The sequence below is a fragment of the Felis catus genome, chromosome C2, assembly GCF_018350175.1.
Source record: "Felis catus isolate Fca126 chromosome C2, F.catus_Fca126_mat1.0, whole genome shotgun sequence".
Taxonomy (NCBI): Eukaryota; Metazoa; Chordata; class Mammalia; order Carnivora; family Felidae; genus Felis; species Felis catus.
Genome location: NC_058376.1, coordinates 83216013 through 83236994, shown reverse-complemented (window position 1 = coordinate 83236994; position 20982 = coordinate 83216013). Strand labels below are relative to the sequence as shown.

The 20982-nt window shown below is 38.7% G+C and overlaps 1 protein-coding gene across 2 annotated transcripts in view; it reads right to left on the bottom strand.

The window, feature by feature from the left end:
* Positions 1-20982, bottom strand: part of PARL (presenilin associated rhomboid like) — a 50137-nt gene that overhangs the window by 18038 nt on the left and 11117 nt on the right. The window contains exons 2-7 of one of the 2 annotated variants that reach the window (XM_004001479.6): positions 18774-18969; positions 18144-18284; positions 15479-15527; positions 3178-3273; positions 1768-1917; positions 19-89 (exon numbers count right to left, since the gene is read on the bottom strand). In XM_004001479.6, coding sequence (XP_004001528.2) covers positions 19-89; positions 1768-1917; positions 3178-3273; positions 15479-15527; positions 18144-18284; positions 18774-18969 — 703 coding nt within the window. The remainder of the gene's footprint in view (positions 1-18; positions 90-1767; positions 1918-3177; positions 3274-15478; positions 15528-18143; positions 18285-18773; positions 18970-20982) is intronic. The other variant, XM_011286065.4, reaches the window with a different exon arrangement.

Below are 20982 nucleotides of genomic sequence, written 5' to 3'. Positions count from 1 at the left end.
TACATTACAAATACTTACTGCACCAAGTGATGGTCCATATCTTCCTGTCGCGACTTTACACACATAACTGACAAAATTGGAAATAACGCCTGAGAAATAAGTCACATTTCAATAATTTTAGTGTAGTATAAAAATGGTTTCCACCCCACAGAGACTAACAATGTTGGATTTCTACCTGGATCAGTACAAGGTGCAGGTATGAATAGTTATCCTAGCACTTCAGATATTTTGTAAGTGTGACCAACTACACAACTTACTGAGTGACACAGGGTCCTTCACTTTACCTCTCAGTTCTCACTTTCCTTATCTATAACATAAAAGAGATTAGTTTTAAACTCACCAACTGTCAGGGAATCCTCTGGGCTGCACTCCAAACACTAAATCGGATTCTTGGGAACGGGACCAGGGAATCTATATTTTACCCAGCTTGCCAAATGACTCTGCTGCAATTTAGACTAGATGCTCTTTTACAAGTCCCTTTGGCTCCAATGTCATCTAAGCTGAATGTGGCTCATTTTAAAAAACTTCCTGTAGAGCAGGAATTAATCATCTGAAACAGACCCATGTGTAACCTACGACAATACAACTAGTGCTTGGGGAAAAAAACTATACACTTCTGGCACAGGCCAAAGATGTTGCTCAGTTTCTAGTTTTGAAGGACCAGCTACATGGGTATTTAATTAACAATGACTAAGCACCCATTTTTGATGCCTTGTGGTAGATGTGTCTATTTAATCCTTTCTACAACCACTTGTCATGAGAGAGTATCATTATTCTCAAAGAGGTGTTATTATGGTCTTTTCTGCAGTATCACACAGCAAGTAGCAGAAATAAGATCCAGTAAAACTAGGTCTTCTGTCTTCAAGCTCTCAAGTGCTTTTTTTTCCATACTACAATATGACTACAGTATGATGTACTGTTTTTTAAATAAAGGGATTTCAGGGACACCTCGCTGGCTCAGTGTGAAGAGCATGCAACTCTTGACCTCAGGGTTGTAAGTTCGAGCCCCATGTTGGGTGTAGAGATTACTAAAAAAAATAAACTTAAGAAACATTTTTAATAAAAAAAAAAATAAACGAAGGGACTTCAGAAACGAATTTTCATGCCATGTGGTTTTTAATTCAATACATTTTGCAAATAGAGAGGTAAAATTTAACAGACCAATTGCCAGTTTAGTAGCATCTAGGAACCTGGAATCCTTTACTACCACTTCCTAGTTGAAATAAGGAAACGATGATATCCCCAGGACCACAACTGGAGTGGTTTCAGACTAAGATATATGCTTTCAGAAAAGAGAAAAAACTCATTCTTGACGATCTTATTACAAAGCTCTGGTCTAAAATAAAGCTTTCTGGAAACTGAACACACTGTGGGAAATGAGCCTAAGGTTATTTAACAAAGATCCAGATGATTAAGACAGCCAGGAAGTCTGGGAAGAACTTATCTATAAAACGGTGGGCCTGAGCTAAAGTAGCCAAGGCCTAATGAGATAAAAACGACATGCTTAAATTCTCCACTGAATCTTAACCCATCTATCCTAATTTAAAACTAAACATACCTAAATAATCTAAGAAGAAATCGCGAAACAAGAAGCAGGAAAGCCAACAACCCCACCAGCCTGCGATGTCCTTCTCTACAGACAGTATGTATAATTCCCTACATACAATCCTCATATGTAGAATTCAGCTATGATCGTTCCCTTTGTTCCTTCTCCAGACAGGTTAGCGTGCTCGTACTCCAAAAGATCCTGAGATTAAAGCTTATTACCTGCAGATAAGTACACTGCCATGAACTGTTCTTGACCCAGAATGTTCACTATGCTGGAGGAGAAGCTCCACAAAACATACATATTTGCTGCCATGTGAAACAAGGAGAAATGACTGAACGTTGACAGCAACATTGGAGAACAAAGGACCTCTACAAGAGAAAGAAAAACAGTCTGGTAACCATAGGACACACAGCCATGACCTAAAAATTATCTAATTTTGATTTTTTTCATTATTATTATGAAACAACTCAAACATAGGAAACAAAAACAGAGCCAGTTCAAAAGCTTAAATAAGATGGTTTAAGGTAGCATTTTTGGGGGCGCCTGGGTGGCTCAGTTGGTTAAGCGTCCGACTGTAGCTCAGGTCATGATTTCACAGCTTGTGAGTTCAAGCCCCACATCAGGCTCTGTGCTGATAGCTCAGAGCCTGGAGCCTGCTTCAGATTCTGTCTCCATCTCTCTCTGTCCCTCTCCTGCTCATACTCCCCATCTCTCTCAAATATAAATAAACATTAAAAAAATTTTTAAAACATAGCATTTTTCAAAGTGGTAAAAAGTTATCTTAAATCTCTCTCTTCTACTTAGTAAGCAACCAATAAAAATTCTCAGTTCAATGAAAGCAACTTGTCCTCGTGGCAAAAGTTAGAAAAAAGAATTAGTAAATTATTTCAAGTACAAAGTTGTATATAATAATCTCCTCAAAGAGTGAACTTGTAGTGATCACGGATCTTACGTCATTAAAAAATACGTATCTAGGGGCGCCTGGGTGGCGTAGTCGGTTAAGCGTCCGACTTCAGCCAGGTCACGATCTCGCGGTCCGTGAGTTCGAGCCCCGCGTCAGGCTCTGGGCTGACGGCTCAGAGCCTGGAGCCTGCTTCCGATTCTGTGTCTCCCTCTCTCTGCCCCTCCTCCGTTCATGCTCTGTCTCTCTCTATCCCAAAAATAAATAAACGTTGAAAAAAAAAAAATTTAAAAAAAAAAACATATCTACTGGGGCGCCTGGGTGGCTCAGTCAGTTAGGCATCCAACTCTTGATTTCAGCTCAGGTCATGATCTCGCAGTTGGTGAGATTGAGCCCCACATTAGGCTCTGCACTGTCAGATCCCACTGCTTGGGATTCTCTCTCTTTCTCCCTCTCTCTGCCCCTTCCCCCACTGGTGCTCTCTCTCAAAATAACAAACATTAAAAAAATAATACTTATCTGATATGTGCAAGGCACATTTTAGGTACTTGGGATATAATGCTAAGAGAGATGGGGTCCTTTTCCTCAGGGAGCTTATAGTCTATTTTCTGGATATTACTTACAACTGTTGACAAGCAACTCATCCTCTGCATAGCATTTCAGTTAACACAAAGCTTATTTCTTTCATATTACCTCTATCTCAAAATAAAGTCATAAGTAGACTTACTTGAGGCTGGATTGGATGTGAAATATCTGATCATTGTCCGCTGTAGAGAAGGTACTCTCCATAAACAGAATACAAAAACATTCGCAGCTATGATACCTACAAAATAAAGATTTATAATTTAGGGAGGTTAAAAATTGGAATAAGGAAAGTCTGATCAAAAGTCCACCTGAATAAGATTTTCTACCACAATTATGTAAGAGTATTATATACTTGGGGCGGGGAGAGGGTGAGCTAAGGGAAAGTAATGTTTTTAAGTATCAAACTATGCCTTCGTATAGTCAGAAAATTCCTAGAAAATTGCAAATGCTCTAGAAGCTGACTTCCTTCGCTCAGATCCTTATTTTACTTTTTTTTTTTTTTAATGTTTATTTTTGGAAAGATAGAGAAAATGAGTGGGGAAGGGGCAGAGAAAGAGGGAGACACAGAATCCGAAGCAGGCTCCAGGCTCTGAACTGTCAGCACAGAGCCCGATGCGGGGCTTGAACTCACGAACCGTGAGAACATGGCCTGAGCCAAAGTTGGATGCTTAATTGACTGAGACATCCAGGTTCCCCCTTATTTCTTCAGAATGGTTCACACTGTACCCAACAATCATCAGATCTATAATTATTGTTTGAAAATGGCCAAGCCAAAGACAACTAATGTACAGAATTGGGTTCTCTGGCTAAGACTAGAAAAGCTCTATTACATAGCCTGCTTCTTTTTTCCATAGGGAATAAAATACCTCTTAAACTTATAGAAACACCTACGTATCAACTGGGTAAATAAAAATCCACTTGTCTGAGAAAATATATGTTAGATAAGAATTCAGGAATAATCTGGAATTTTGCAACTGCTTTTAAAACTGTTTACATGTAGGAGCTGGAGGACGGTTTCATTTTTCTCCAAGAACGGATGCTGCTAGAACTACCACTAAACGGAGGTTTATTATTTAATGATAGTTTCTTCACTAAAATGTGACTGAATAGTTAATTCTAAGTTATTCTTAAAAACTATGAACTTTAAAAATCACACTAATTGCAATGTACCACAACTCCGTGACCATATAGTAGGCACTCATCTACTTGAATTAATTAAAGGAATTGCTAGCAGGCAACTAGCCCTTTCAACTCCTTCAAGGACAATAAGCACGGATTCCAGCAACATTCTGGTAAGAGGATTTATTTTAGAAGATATTCATTGTATAATCCTCACCAGCTGTTACATCTTTAGCTCTCAGCTATTCCTTGGCATTACTAGTCTCTCCAGTTTTTCTCTCCCTTCTGAGAGGTAGGAAAGGAAGCTATTATTTTTTAGATTCTAAGACATCTCCTTTTTAATATGTAATCAGGATGCATCTTACAACTGGTGGTATGTCACAGATGAGCTAGAAACATTTTTTTCTCCGTGGCACATGAAATGGTATTTTGTTGTATTTAACTGAATTGATTCCATTAATTTTATCATATGTCTTACTAGTGAGGACTGACAGCTGTTATACATTTTCAGTAAATAACCAACTAGAACTCCTTCAAAGATGGTGAGAGGAACAGTATTCATGAAAGGATGGGGAAAAGGGGTCATAAAGAAGGCAAGTAAGAGTACTATGTATACCTCCCAATGAGGAGCCTGGAACCCTGGAACAAGGGAGGTGGAGAGAGGAAGGGCGGAGTCTCCAAAGACAGAGGAACAGACCAGGTTTATTCTATGAAAGTGAGCAGTGATTTATTTAAACATCTTTATTACCCAAAGAATCCTCTAAGGTCTAGGTTGCTGTACATAGTGACTGGTATCTCAGGGTAAGGAGGACCTGAGAAGAGTTTGGCCCCAGGCTGCCATGATCATGAAAATAATTGGGGCTATACAATTTGCTCCAATTGTGGTACACTGCAAAGAAAGCAAAATGGGGTCCTGGATCCTGCCTGCTAGGCTGAAAAATGGCAACAACTACTCTGCATGTTCCACAGGCTACTTTCTGAAACCAGTGACATACAGCAGACAGTTCTGGAAACTGCAAGCAGCATAGTACCGCAGAGTCTAGTCTCTGGCTGAAGAGATTACAACTAGGGAAAAGCCTTGAGAAGGGGAGAGATAACCAAAGATATCAAGGTTAACAGTAGCCGAAGAGTTAATATTGCCAAATTCTCACCCCAAAGAGGCCTTTTTGGTAAATTAAGACAGAATATCAGCACCAGAACACACTGTACTTAAAACTCTCACTTCATAGGGGCACCTGGGTGGCTCAGTCGGTTAAGTGTCCGACTTCAGCCCAGGTCATGATCTCACAGTTTGCGAGTTTGAGCCCCGTGTCAGGCTCTATGCTGACAGCTTGGAGCCTGGAGCCTGCTTCAGATTCTGTGTCTCCCTCTCTCTCTCTCTGCACCTCCCCAGGACATATGCGCACTCTGTCTCTGTCAAAAATAAATAAACTTTAAAAAACCCCAAAAAACAAAAAACTCTCACTTCATAGACCTGTGGTCTACGGTTAAGAATCCCATCAGTAAACAACTGAACATACATACCCAAATTATGTACACAAATCACTGTAATTCATTCTAAAATACACTAACAAATTTTAAATGAGAAAAGCAAAATGTAGTTAATTTCCTTGATGCACATCCCATTTTGAAGGCCAATTATAGATGAAAAAACTGAGGCTCTAAGTAAGAGATATAAATTTTTAGAGAGCCAAATTCAGTGGCCAAGCCACAATTCCTAATCTAGGGCTCTATTATACACAGACATAGGTAGCCAATAGGATTTCTTTTGACCTTGGTCACTCTAGGATTTCAGATCAAAGGGCTCTTTTATCTAGGAAACAGCAGGTTGGTCCCCAGAAGCCAGTGAATAGGACAGGATGTGAGGTAATCCTAGGCCTGAGGCAGCACTGCACGTTGCCTAAAGGCATGGATAAAGGAGTCTAGCTGAACTGACTGTCCTACTTATAACTTAGGGAAGAGGCCCCTAACCTCTCAGCCTCAGTTTTCTCTTCTGGAAGATAGGGCTAATAAAATCTACCTTAAACAGTTGAGTGTGATGAAATGAGAAAGCACAATTAAATGCAGCAGTCACACGGTGAAAACCCATAAATGAAAACTATGGTAGAAAGGGAACAGCCTTCTCCAGTCTGAATCCTACATAAGCCACTTAGCAGAGCTTTGTGGTCTGAAGCATTTCATCTCCTTCACCTCAGCTTCATTTGTAAAATGAAGATAAATACCTCGTATACCTTACAAAAGTTGCAGTGAGGCTTAAACAAAATACCACACGTGCCTAGTATGCAGAAGCTCACATAATGGTTCCCTCCTTACCCTTTGAGAAATAGAACTGCTTAAGGTCTTTGTATCTCCATTTAGAGCGAGTGTCACTTGCCTCCTCCCTACTCAGTCAACTCTTGAACAAGCTCGACACCGCTGATTTAAGACTGCTGCTGGCTCAACACCTACCTTTACCAAAAGGGAGGCAATGAAAATAATGAAGTAAGGACCTTGAAAAATTCTCCCCTTCACAAAACAATGAAAAATTGGCAAAAAGCTGTCAGAAGCAACTTTTTCACAGTTCTGGAAACTAGCTAAAAGCTTGCAGCAACTCAACATTTAAGGAAAATGGCTGAATCTCAAGAAGAACAGCAACTCTGGGGCACTTTAGCTTGCCCTGGTCCCATCCTCCACTTTCCAGCTATAAGTTGAAGCTATAAGCTATGAAAACAATCCACATTTCTCGTACAGCCTAGCAAGCACTAGAGATAGTACAATGGAGCTGGAACTCTTTCAAAGCGTCATTCCCAAGGAACTATTATTTGATGTTATAATATTTCCCTGCAAAGCCCCACTTGCAAGGCTGTCTATATTTGACTTGACTGAGAGCTCAAGTACACAATTCCTTTTCCAGGGGGCACTTGTCAAAAACAATTACAGGCAAGTGTTTTAAGTCCATGGCTACCTGCAGTGGGGGATAATATTTGGAGTAAACAAGAAACCAAACAAAAATCTTAAAAGGAAAAGCTGAGGAATGAGATGTCCATAGGAGCTTATAAAACCTCAATATATTCCTGGGATCTTGTACACCACAAGCCTAACAAGAAAAGAACACAGATGATCCTAACAATAGAATCCCAAAATATATGAAGTAAAAACTGAACTCAGGAGAAATAAACAGTTTAACAATAATAGTTGGAGACTTCAATACCGTATTTGCAATAAGAGATGAGATCATTGGCAAGGAAACAAGACTTGAACAAAGCTATAAACCAGCTACGCCTAATAGACATCCATAAAACACTAAACACAAGACGAGCCTGACAACAGAGGACAGCCTGAAGTGGGTCTTGATATCACAAACCATGAGATCATGACCTGAGCCAAAATCAAGAACTGGATGTTTAACCGACTGAGCCACCTCAATAAATTTTTAAAACACTGAAATTATATAATTACATTCTCTGATCACAATGAAATGAAATTACAAATCAACAAGACATAGGGAAAGTCACAAAGATGCAGAGATTAACACACTCCTAAATAACCAATGGTCCAAAGAAGAAATCATAAGGGAAATCAGAAAATACTTTGAGATGAATGAAAACAAAAATATAACAGGGACTGAATTATGTTCAGTGGGTTAAGCAACCAACTCTTGATTTTGGCTCAGGTCATGATCTCACACTTTGAGCACAGAGCCTGCTTGAGATTCTCCCTCTTTCTCTGCCCCTCCCCTGCTCACACTCTCTCTCAAAATAGACTTAAAAATTAAAATATAAATAAATAAAAATAGGCAAAGGACTGGAATAGACATTTATCCAAATATAATGTTCAAGTAGCCAACGAGCATATGAAGAGATGTGCAACATCATTAACCATTACAGAAATACAAATCAAAACCACAGTGTGTTACCTCACCCACCCATTAGGACGGCTGCTATCGAAAAAACAGAAAAGGAAATAGTGCTGGTGAGGATGTGGAGAAATTAGAACTCTTATGCACTGTTGGTGGGATTGTAAAGTGGTGCAACCACTATGGAAAACAGTATGGAACTTCCTCAAAAATATTAAAAATAAAACTACCATATAATGCAGCAATTCCACTTCTGGGTATATATCCCAAAGAACTAAAAGCAGGGTCTCAAAGAGGTATTTGCACATCCATGTCCACAGTAGCACTATTCACAATAGCCAAGAGGTAGAAGAAACCCAAATGTCTATCAATGAGTGAATGCATAAACAAAATGTGATATATACACACAATGGAATAAAGAGATACACCCAACAGCCATAAAAAGGAAGGAAATCTTATCACACACTACAACATGGATGAACTCTGAGGGCATGCTAAGTGAAATAAGCCAGTCAAAAAAGATAAATACTGTTTGATTCTACTTAAATAAGGTATATAATCAAATTTGTAAAAATAGAGTGGCATGATGGTTACCAGGGTCTGCGGGGGAGGGAGGGGTGCAAAGTCGTGTAATTGGCATAGAGTTTCAGTTTTACAAAACAAAACAGAGTTCTACAAATGTTTCATAACAGTGTAAACATACCTAACACTATTGAATTATACACTTAGTGGCTAACATGGGGGTGCCTGGGTGCCTCAGTCAATAAAGCATCTGACTTTTCAGAGCCTGTTTCAGATTCTGTATCTCCCCCACCTCTGCCCCTCCCATGCTCATGCTGTCTATCAATAAATGTTTAAAAAAAAATGGCTAACATGGTATATTTTGTTTTTACCACAATTTAAAAAAGTTAAAGAGTACCATATGACCCTATGATTCCACTCAAGGTATATCAGCAAAAGAAATGACAACATGTCTACACGAAAACGTATACACAAAAATCCACAGCATTATAATAACGAAAAAATGGAAATAACTCAAACGTCCATCAACAGATAAATAAACAACATAATGGAATATTCAGCCACAAGAAGAAATGAAGGACTGATACATCATGCCACAACATGGGTGAACCTTGAAAACATTACACTAAGTGAACAAAGCAGACACAAAAGGCCACATATGTGATTCCATTAATATGAAATGTCCAGAACAGGCAAATCCATAGAGAAAGAAAATAAATTACTGTCTGCCTAGGGCTGAGGGGAGGAGGGGAATGGGGAGTGACTGCTAATAGGTATGGAGTTTCTTTTCGGGATGACAATGTCCTGGGATGATGACAGTTGCACAATACTGTGAATACAATAAGAACCACTTGAACTGCATACTTTTATGTGGCAAATTATAAGATATGTGAATAATATCTTGATTAAAAGAAATATATACTAATTTGGGAATCCTGCTTGGTTCAATAATCTCAGTCCATTTTCCTCCTTAGCCCAACGAAGGTAGTACAACCTTTTTTTTCTCTTTTCCTAAAAAAGGACCCACTATCCCACTTGGGGTTCAGTAGCTAAGTACAGGATCCCCTCTGCTGATGAGGTGGGCCAGCTCACCACTCCACAGCTTCTCTATCTGAAGGAAGCTAAACCTGGCCAGCCCAGACACTGACTCGTATATACAACCATGACAACCAAAGAACTGAGCTCAAGTGGCCCCTACCTCAGGGTCCCTAGGAACCAGGACTATAGGCACAGGGATCATCCTGTTGGCTTCACACAGTGACTACAATTTCTCTTCCTGGGCAGTATGGACAAAACTAGTTAAGGACTGGTCCCACAGCTTTCTAGAGTCAAGAGAAAATCCAGAAAGACCACCCATCTTCAATCCTCCTGCCGGGAGACAAATAGAAACTGATAGGGGTAGATGAAAAGAATAGGGCAAATCCACAATAAGGGAGACAAAGACCTTTACAAACTAACCACAAAAGGGGTTATTTCTCTGCACCCTCCCTGCAGATGAGAATATGTAACCTCCTCTGTGAGCAACTTTTAGAAATAAAGGACTTAAACTCTGTATGTTAATGGAGGATGTTTACATTGGTATACAACTTCAAGACAACTCTGACAATACGTAAAATTTTAAACATAAATACTCTTTGACCCAGCAAATCTATTTCCAGTAACTCATCCTAAAAATGAACTTGCAAAAGAGTACAAATATCTCTATATAAGGATATTCACTGCAGTGAATATAGAAGACTATAACCTATTAAAAATCCATTAATAAAAGACTTGCTACATAATATTCATTTCCATGAGTTACTACAATGTTATTAAAAAAGAACATTCTGAGCCCAAGGTGCTGGTAATTTCCATTTCTTGATCAGGTGCTAATTACATGGATGTACTCCGTTTGTGAAAATTAGTTGTACATCTGAAATGTGCATGTTTTTCTATGCACATTATACCTCAATAAAATATAAAGAAGCAATAGACCTACTTGTATTGATACAATGTCCTTTAAAATATCAAGGGAATAAAAAAAAAAAAGGTGCAGAGAAGTATAAATGCCTATTTAGAAATAGATGCTTGGGGCGCCTGGGTGACTCAGTCGGTTAAGCGTCTGACTTCGGCTCAGGTCATCTCACGGTTTGTGGATCCGAGCTCCGCGTTGGGCTCTGTGCTGACAGCTCAGAGCCTGGAGCCTGCTTTAGATTCTATGTCTCTCTCTCTCTGACTCTCCCCCACTTGTGCTCTACCTCTCAAAAATGAATGTTAAAAAGAAAAAAATTTAAAAAAAATAGATGCTTTAATAGAACATACAAGTTTAACTAAAAAGGAGTGGTCGTTATGGGGACAGAAACTGCATCACTGGGAGTCTACAGTGAGAAAGACTTATTTTTCACTTTATATATTCTTTACCACTATTTTAATCTGTTTACATGCACATTTATTCATTTTACAATGGCAAAGACTAATCTAAGTAGCCAAAAAAGGGCTCCCTTTTATCCCAGCCATCCTATGCCCGCCTGCCATTTCGGGGCAATTTGCTGCAATTTGGGCTGTCAATAAACACCCAAATACCTGGGATGGGAGTAGGCAGTGTGATTCACCAGAAAGGTAATTTAGTGATGATCTGCTATAGTTGAAAGTGAAAAGACGTAATCAAAAGTCTATTATTTAAACTAAGAAGGGAGTGTGTTCCCCATCTCCAGCTAAAACTGTGTGGTATCAGACAAGTTATTTAACCTCTCTGACCCTCAGTTACCCATTCTGAACAATAAGGACACCACTAACAGGGCTCTTTCAATGAAGACTAATAATAAGGATAACAGTATGTATGTAAAGTACCTATCCTAGTACTTGAAGCCTAACTGGCACTCAACCATTAGTTTTTTCTTTACCCTATAAAAATAACTTGTCTGAAGACTGAGAAACCACGAGTTTCAGGAAAAACAGTGACAAATTAAAGGGTTAAGATTAACTAGAAGACCAAGTAAACACTGCCTTATGAACAACTTCAGGAACAGGGAAGCAGACCTTAGTCTAGGAAGTATAGCTCAAAATCTTTGAAAGGTATAAGGGGAAAGAAAATTGAAACTAAAAAATAAAGTAATCCTGGTAGAAGCAGAAAGCAAAGGAAAAACAGACTTTAGGGGCACCTGGGTAGCTCAGTAGGTTAAGTGTCCGAATTTGGCTCAGGTCATGATCTCATGGCTCATGAGTTTAAGTCCCACATCAGGCTCTCTACATCAGCACAGAGCCTGCTTAGGATCCTCTGTCTCCCTTTATACTCTGCCCCTCTCCTGCTTGTGCGCGCACACGCTCTCTCTCTCTCTCAAAAATAAACAAATGTTAAAAAAAAAAAAAAAAATAGACTCTAGAAGTTGGGGCAGAAGGGTCAAGGCCCTAGGGTAGCAGTGCCTAAACTTTGGGGCTGACAATAGATATGGACGGGGCACTGTTTTCTCCAGTCTTCTCTTCCCATCCTCCTCCTTCCTGTCTCCTCCTTCATCAGATACAATAATTTGGTAGGTTCTTCTCTCTCAGTTTTACCAAATAGTAAAGTAAACATTCTGCTGGGTTAACAGGAAAACCCGGCAAGTGTCTGAAAGCTAGAAAGTAGAGGAAATCCTCTCCTTAGAGGCTGCCTAGGGACTTCAAGTACAGGTTTAAAAGCCTTGCAGATCAACGCAACAGAACAGGAGAAGAGCTTAAGTGTAAAAGCATCAGGCACAAGTCTAACCTGAAGAATGCTATCTGATGCACCTACAAATACCAAGTGAACATATAAAAACTGTTCAAAGAAATGTGAAGTTTGGGGAGAGATTTCTGTGTAGTAATTAAGATTAATACCAAAAATTAAAAAAAAAAATCCCCAAAATAACCAAACAGGGAGGAAAAACAAGGAGCAAGACCAGTTCTCTAGCACACTTGAAAAAGGGATTCCCAGGGACAGGTTGAGATTGAGTCAAAACCAGGGATTCCAAACTGGACATCATCAACTCTAAGGCAGGGAGGTTTTTCACCTCATCACTGGACTCTACCTTAACAATAAATTACAGGTATCCTTTATGATTTGTTCTTATCTAAACCTAGGAACCAAAGAGATATGGGTAAATCTGAGATACCCCTTGCTATCTCAAGCTCGGGAACCAAACATTTCCTATGCCTCAACTATGTGCCTGAACTTCCTATATCCAAAATCTTGCCATCCAAATTCAGGAGCTCATTAGATTCAGACAGCAAGGAGTCCTTATGTGAAATGTTCAATGTAACAATCAGACATCCTTAACCTACCAGAGCTTTCATGTTGCCACTACCCAGGAGTGAATACTACAAAGCAAAGAAACACACTGGTCTCAAAGAGCTTTGAAAGGACTTTTCAAGTTCTTTCAAAATGCAAAAAGGAAAACAAAACAACAACAGAAAACACGTGCTATCCAAGAAAGAGAGTGGTACAGAGTCCATCTGTCACCCCATAAATCAATCCTCAAATAAAATCAGGAGCTAAGCCAACCTCATTTAGAATCAGCCCAAAGGAAGCAACTGGGAGAGCTAAGCAAGGAAGCTGGATGAACGGACACTTCTGAAGAGACAAGACGTAACTGTAATCGTGAGAATAGCACATAAACATGAGACTCTTAGTATATAGTTAACTTATTAAACATTACTAACAAATGTTGTATAGCTAGACTCACTGCTACCAAAATAATTATTTCCTACAACAGAAGTCTGAGGTGACACTGAATGGATCAAAGAGCATTTCCTCAGCTTTTAAAGTCACTTAGATAACTTCACAATAAGGATTTGGCATGACTGCTCATGTTTATGTGGTTCAAAATACTTTACATACAAGCTGCTAGTTAGATTAAAAACATCTGTCTCTTCCTACTGCTACATCCTATGTGCCAAATAAATGATTAGACTAAAAGAAAAGAAAAAAGCTAGGGGAAATTCTGATTTTCAGTTATCTCCAAATACCAATTTCTTTGAATACGCTATGTACTGGCATGAGAAATATTTTATTTTTTTAATGTTTATTTTGAGAGAGCACATGCGCGAGCAGGGGATGGGCAGAGAAAAGGGGAGAGAGAATTCCAAGCAGGCTCCACACTGTCAGGACACAGCCCAACATGGGCTCAATGAACCGCTAGATCACAACCTGAGCCAGAACCAAGAGTCAGATGCTTAACCAACTGAGCAACCAGGCAGGCACCCCTGGCATGAGAAATATTTTAAATTCTGACCCCAAGTTTCTTCAAATATTTAATGGCATAAAATCTGAAAATGTCAAAGGAAATCAAAACTTTGCTATCCCAAGGAAATACTGTTAATTTTGGTTACTTTCAGAGAACAAGCAAACAAACCAAAACTCTCCTGTTAATCCCAATGGAAAGATATGTGCTAGTATAGAGCTATCTTGAAAGGTATCATATTTATTAAACCTCACTGACTAATCAATTCTACAGTATGGCAATATACTTTTGAAAAATCTCAATCCTTTGATTCAAGAGTCCATTTAACATTCATTCACTTAACAGATTTTCATCAAGTGCCCTTACTGTGTGTGCAAGACAAGTGCTAGTTGCTACAAAAAGTGAAAAAAAAAAAAAAAAATCTCACCGTTGTCCTTTAGGATGCTGCATGCACAATTACTAAGGCAGGCTGTGTTATAAATGATTAAAAAGTGCAATGAGTTCAAAAAAATGAAAGCACTTCTGTTACCAGCAAGACTCCCTGAACTCAGGAAACTCCCAGAAGCTTCTGCCTAATGGTCACTTTCATCTTTTAGATACTAATGAACTGCTGTAACAGGAGAAGAAACATGTGAGGGGAAGCCTGTACGGACAAATCACAAAGTGCCTTCTCAATATTCATCTCAAGCCCTGATGAAAGGAGCCTGCTTGCCCCTGTCAGAGAGTCATGGCTTCGGAAACTATTCCCCATGGTCTCCTTATCTGTACAAATAAGGATAACCTTGTGAGGCAACTCCACCTGTGTAGTCGGTCTATAGCTCAGCAAGGAGCAGACCCACTTCAGTCCAGTAACGTTTCCTATGAGAAGAAATGTCTGAAGCATAAGCTTAAAAAACCCGTTCAGGTTCCAACAAGGAGACAGAAAAAGTAAACCTTCCAGGCAGAGGAAAGAGTCCAAAGGAAGAAAATAAGCACGTTTTCTCCACTTAGGTAGGTAAAAAAATTAGGAGTACCATTAAGACTAACTGTATTTGAGAAAAAGCAGTATTTTGCTATTTTTCTAGGAAGATTTTTTTTTCCTATCTGTACAATTGTTAAACTTTCAAATCCATTTCCCCAAATTTCTCAAGTAACTAAGTCCATAAAATATTGTGTGTTACTTTGAAAAGCCAGCTTTGTCATAAAAATTTACAAAGAACAAAAATTAAATTATCATGGTGACATGCATGGCATGCTTATATTTATTCAAAGAGGATTTTATAAACAGCATGGTAAAGAGAAAACCAGCTTCAGAATGAGACAGACCTGGGTTTTGCAACTTAGCTCTCCTACTTACTAGCAGTGTGACCTTTGGAAAAGTTCCTTCTCTGAAAGCCATTCCTTATTGGTAAAAAGGGAGATAACTACCCGGTAAACAACCCTGTGAGGTAGGGAGAGAATGTGTATAAAGCATTCTGCATAAAGAAGGTGCTTAATCAATATCCCCTTTAATTTCTTTAATAGGGAAGTAATAAATACAACCTATTACACAAGCTAGGATTCTACAACAAAGATAGATTATTTGATCAGTGTCATACTACGTCAAAATTAGAAAGCAATTGACCCACAGCATCATGTATACCATTATGCCACACTACTTGTTATATTATTACATTAGCCTGAAGGTACAGAGACTCTGTCTTCTAAACCACTGGTGAGCAGAGTACAAAAGCCATTGACTGTGACATACTGTACCTTTTGGTTTGATTTCTCTTCCCTTGAATGGCTAAAACGTGTAAGCTAACACAAACCTGTCACAGTCCGCTGGCCATCACTTAGGTTATTCCACCACTTGTTAATCTAAAACAGAAGGAAAATTGCCTATCACCATATGGTAAATACTTTCGGGCTAGAAAAATGAAAAGCCAGAGAGAAAAAGCTTTGTGCATAAAAAGATTCCTCATGTGTAAAAATACCCATAAACAGGGACGCCTGGGTGGCTCAGTCGGTTAAGAGTCAACTTCAGCTCAGGTCACGATCTCATAGTTCCTGAGTTCGAGCCCCATGTCAGGCTCTATGCTGACAGCTTAGAGTCTGGAGCCAGGAGCCTGCTTCGGATTCTGTGTCTCCCTCTCTCTCTTCCCCATCCCTGCTTGCACTGTCTCTGTCTCTCAAAAATGAATAAACGTTAAGAAACTATTTTAAACTTACCAATAAACAGACATAATAAATGTGGCAAAACAGAAAAGCAGGTGCTTTATAGCTAGCTTACATTCTCTACAGAGCGACTGTCTAGCTCTGGGACATCAGACAAATTACTCCTAAACTTGTTATCTGACATATGAAATGCAGACAGTAAACAGACAAGTGGCAGTACTGTTGTGAGAAATATCAATAACATAAAGCACCTAGCATGCTATCACCTAGCATGCTATCAGATGTAGATAGGTATCAAATTTAAGTGATTATTCACCAAGGTCCAATCTAGTTTTAGAATCCTAACCAAGAATATTTTCTAAAATTACCTTTTAAGGTATGATAATTTGAGGTTTAGAAAAAAAGACACACATCAAAATAAGCCTAGGATTTGCTTTACAATAATCTGTGGTGGGGAGAGAAGGGAAACAAAGTTGGCCTTGTGTCAACAATCACTGAAGATGGATGACAGGGGTTCATTATATTTTTCTTTATTATATCTGTTTGAAATTTTTCCATGACGAAAGTTTTAAAGTGAAAAAATATATCTTTTTTAAGTTTATTTATTTGAGAGAGAGAGAGAGAAAAAAAAAAAAAAAAACACGCACAGAGAGGGGCAGAGATGGAGAGAGAGTCCCAAACAGGTTCCGCGCTATCAGCACAGAACCCAACATGGAGCTCGATCTCACCAACCATGAGATCATGATTGACCTGAGCTGAGATCAAGAATTGGATGCTTCATCAACTGAGCCATCCAGGTGCGCCTAAAAAACAAATTCTAACTATGAAATTGAACCATACTTTGTACAGAAAGAAATCCAACGTTAAAAAAAAAAAAGTTACAGATCAGTATGTATACTGATCCATATACAATGATTCCATTTTTGTATTTATAATTCAATTGTGTATGAGCTTTCAGACCTTACTCCCTACAATATATAGTGGTGTGGCAGGGGTTCCCAGGGCTTTTGCTCCCCATGTTATATTTATGTATCGTTCTAATTTCCTTAAATGGTCATGGATTTTATATTTTATAACCTATCATTTGTTTACCTAGTATAAACAAATGCATCTTTGGAAAAGATTATGTATATTGCTTGTGTCACTTTTCACCATTCTAAAGAACCAACTGGGCCATCAAAACTTTATAATACAGCCATGTGCTGGAAACCCATAGCATTTTAAGGAATCCAAGATTATGGAACAGGTCAGTGTTATTACCTCCTCAAACATATTGTACTAAATAAATCACTGTTAACTATTGTAGCTTTCACCTGCAAATATTACACCCACTGTCCTTCTGACACCAGCCTCTCTAAAACAGGTACGGCTCATGCTACTTGCATGTCTATGGGGAAACAAAGAATGAATACTTCTTTGTCCTTTGAAGAACGCTGAATTATCATTAGGAGAAAATTAAGCAGACGTCAACTTTCTCTCCCAAGTAGAGAGGCATGTGTCACACACAAAAAAACCAAAGGTGCTTGAAAACCAAATGAACCTGGATCCACATATTAACTTAAGGCCTCAGTGCTCAATAAGTATTGCCAAATGACATAAACATATTTTATTTGAAAGGCAGTATTTGTAAAACAAAAAAAAACAGTTAAGAAATTGAAAGAGGGTCACCAACTTACATGTGAAATAATGAAAAGTTCTAAAAGCTCTATATTTGTACCCTTTTCTTGCATCCTCATGCCCTGAGCAGTTAGAAATACTCCACAGAGGGTATTTATCAAAGGTATGTAAACATGTCACCGAGCTTTTTAAAATCCACATAATAGGGGTGCCTGGCTGGTTTGGTCAGTGGAGCATATGACTCTTGATCTCAGGGCTGTAAGTATGAGCCCCACACTGGGTGTAGAGATTACTTAAAAATAAAATCCACATAATATTTCTATACCTGAAGCATAAATGTTTTGAAAAACTGCTTATGATTCTAATATGGACTCTAAAATAATCCAGCAAGGTGATACAAAACAGCAGCCCTTCAACTTTAGTAGGGCTGAGAGAGACACCACAACATTAATTTTTAACAACTTGATTTTTGATACATGTGGGTAGAGGTACAAACTTCCTGGAACACTGTCAAGTACAATATTGCCAGACATACAAAGCATAAGTAAATACTCACCACAATGAAATGACTCTAAAGAAGAATATTAAATTCACTAACTACATATTTGCTGATCTAAAGGTCGCCAGTCACTAAAAACACTTCACAAATAACCAGACTTCAAAATTTATGATCAACTAGAAGAAAGCCATGTTTATCTTTACCTCCTTTCTGAAGTCTCCTTCCTTCTGTGGTCTTATGCTATCCAACCAATCAGCTTTTATACCATCAAAATAACTCTGGACCCTGGATTTCAGTGATTCATATTGCCAAATGGCAGCTGATCCAAATGCACAGCCTGTAAACTACATAAAATTAATATATCACAAAATAAATTCAAAAGAGAAATAGATCTACACATAGTTCCAAGGACAATATTTCATTTTCATTGTTTCTTACAAAGCAACAGAAGGAACAGGAACATCTGGCACAGTAAAACCTATTAGGTGAAAAGAATATTTAACTGTTCCCACATTTTATTAACTCCACAGTACCCTGGAGCCTGTTTACAGCCAGAAATTTTCAAATAAAATTCAAAGTATCAACTTAGTATCACATGAAAAGTTACCCCAAATAAGAGGCCCATAAGTTTCTTCTCCAGGGCTTACATAAATGAACCAGATTCTAATAGTAATTATTAAATTCACATTCTCCTGTAATCATTCATGACCCCAGATACCCAGATCCTTTAAATCCTCCTCCACTTGCCTTTAAGATAGACCAAATAGGACAAACAGTACTTCAACACTACACCAGCAGCAAGTTAGGGGACTCCTAGTGACATGAGCACTTACCCCAACAGTGAAAAACAAGGGCTTTATAAGGGTCCTTATAGGATAGGGAGAAGGATAAAAGACTGTTTCTTCTACAGGAGGAATCAAAGCACTTCTCTTGTATGTTTCACCAGTTGTTCCAGTGTCTGATCTTCTAGGTTCAACCTTCCTGGGTGCTTTTCTGAATCCACATTTTTGCTGAATAAAAAAGTTAAACCTTTAAGGGGAAAATAAGAGATTACCAAGAGCACTGTCTTGGAAACATCAACCTCTATGAGCCTCACCCCTGGCCTGCCATCAACATCTTAGTTCATTCTCACTCTGTAGCTCCAAAGAAGCCAAGATGCCTACTCCCAGGTAGAATTCTAAGTCAAAACACTGAACTGTGCCTTTCTAGAAAAATATAGCAACTTTATTTATTATTTTTTTTAATGTTTTTATTTATTTTTGAAGGAGAGAGAGAGGGACAGAGCATGAACGGGGGAAGAACAGAGAGAGAGGGAGACACAGAATCCGAAGCAGCCTCCAGACTCCAAGCTGTCAGCACAGAGCCTGAAATAGGGTCTGAACTCATGAACCGTGAGATCATGACCTGAACCGAAGTCGGACGCTCAACCAACTGAGCCACCCAGGCTCACCCAGGTTTTGTTGTTTTAAGTCCTCATAGCTTGACCTCAAAATATTTGACACTATCGATGATACTTACCAGCTCTGCCTAGTTCCCGTAAGACTGCATTCCCTATTCTTCAAATTCACTTTCCTCATGGTTCCTTCTTTTTTCCTATCCCTTAGTGACAGATATTCTCAAAGGCTCCAATAGTTCCTCTACACACTCTCCATTCAACCGATACAAATTCATGAAGAGTTTTTTTTTTTCTTTTGTAAAACTCTAACTTCTCCTAAGTAGACAATGTAGAATCCCCTTGCTGTTTGTTCCCATTGTACTCTAAACATACCATCTTTCCAGACTCAAAGCTCCTTGAAAGCAGAAATCTGAAAGGCCTTCCAAAACTTTGAAGAATTAATGTATTTCTGTGGCCTGGATGACTTGTAAGTAAATGATTCAAATATATTTCTTTAGTCTTAACTTCCATCTTCTATATTGTATTTCCAACCATATACTGAATATTTCCATTTGGATATGCTCCCAATTACTTTAAAACCAATGTGTTAAAAGAAAACTCTGCCTCTATAAACAGCTCCATTTTCTGACATCCCCAATCTTTTTCTTTTTCTTTTTTAATTTACATCCAAGTTAGTGCAACATGTAGTGCAATGATTTCAAGAGTAGATTCCTAATGCCCCTTACCCATTTAGACCATCCCCGTACCCACAGCCCCCTCCAGCAACCCTCAGTTTGTTCTCTATATTTAAGTCTGTTTTGTCCCCCTCCCTGTTTTTATATTATTTTTGCTTCCCTTCCCTTATGTTCACCTGTTTTGTATCTTAAATTTCTCATATGAGTGAAGTCATATGATATTTGTCTTTCTCTAATTTCGCTTAGCATAATACTCTCTAGTTCCATCCACATAGTTGCAAATAGCTGACATCCTCAATCTTTTGGAGAGACCACAGTTCTTTCAATCACTGAGGTTAAAAAATCTAGATGTCATTTTGGAGTTCTCTCTCTCCTTTACTCTTTCCATCCAATGAAAAACAAACTCTGTCAAATAAAAATATTTTTTTCATTCTTAGTCCCTCACCTCATGCCTGGATTACAACAACAGCTTACTTAACTCCAAACATTTTACCTTAACATACTGTTTTTTCTCCTACCACTTTTTCTCAAACATTCAACAGTTCCTCAAATGCCTCTTCAGAGGGCCAAAAATCTCTCCCCAATTCCAATACAACTCCTTAGTTCATCCCTTCTGACTTGGAATACTCTACTATTTTCTAACAGGTCTCATTGCTTCTAATATTGTCCCACTCCAATTCATCCTCCACATTTTATTAAGCACAAATGTAATGTCATTCTCCTGCTCTAAACCCCACAATAATTTTCCATTCTTCCATCAAACTCAGCAGGGCTACTCCTCTGTCTGGTACCTCCCTTTGGTACCTTTATCTCCTCCTCCAGGAAGCCCAGAGTGGGGGTCTCCTTTGGACTCCTAGAGTCCCAAAGCAACCTGTATAGACTCTTTTACTTACATCAACTATTGCCTCTACCACAACTGGACAATTCTGTATTCACTGTACCTCTATCACTAAGCCCAGTCCCTAACAAAGG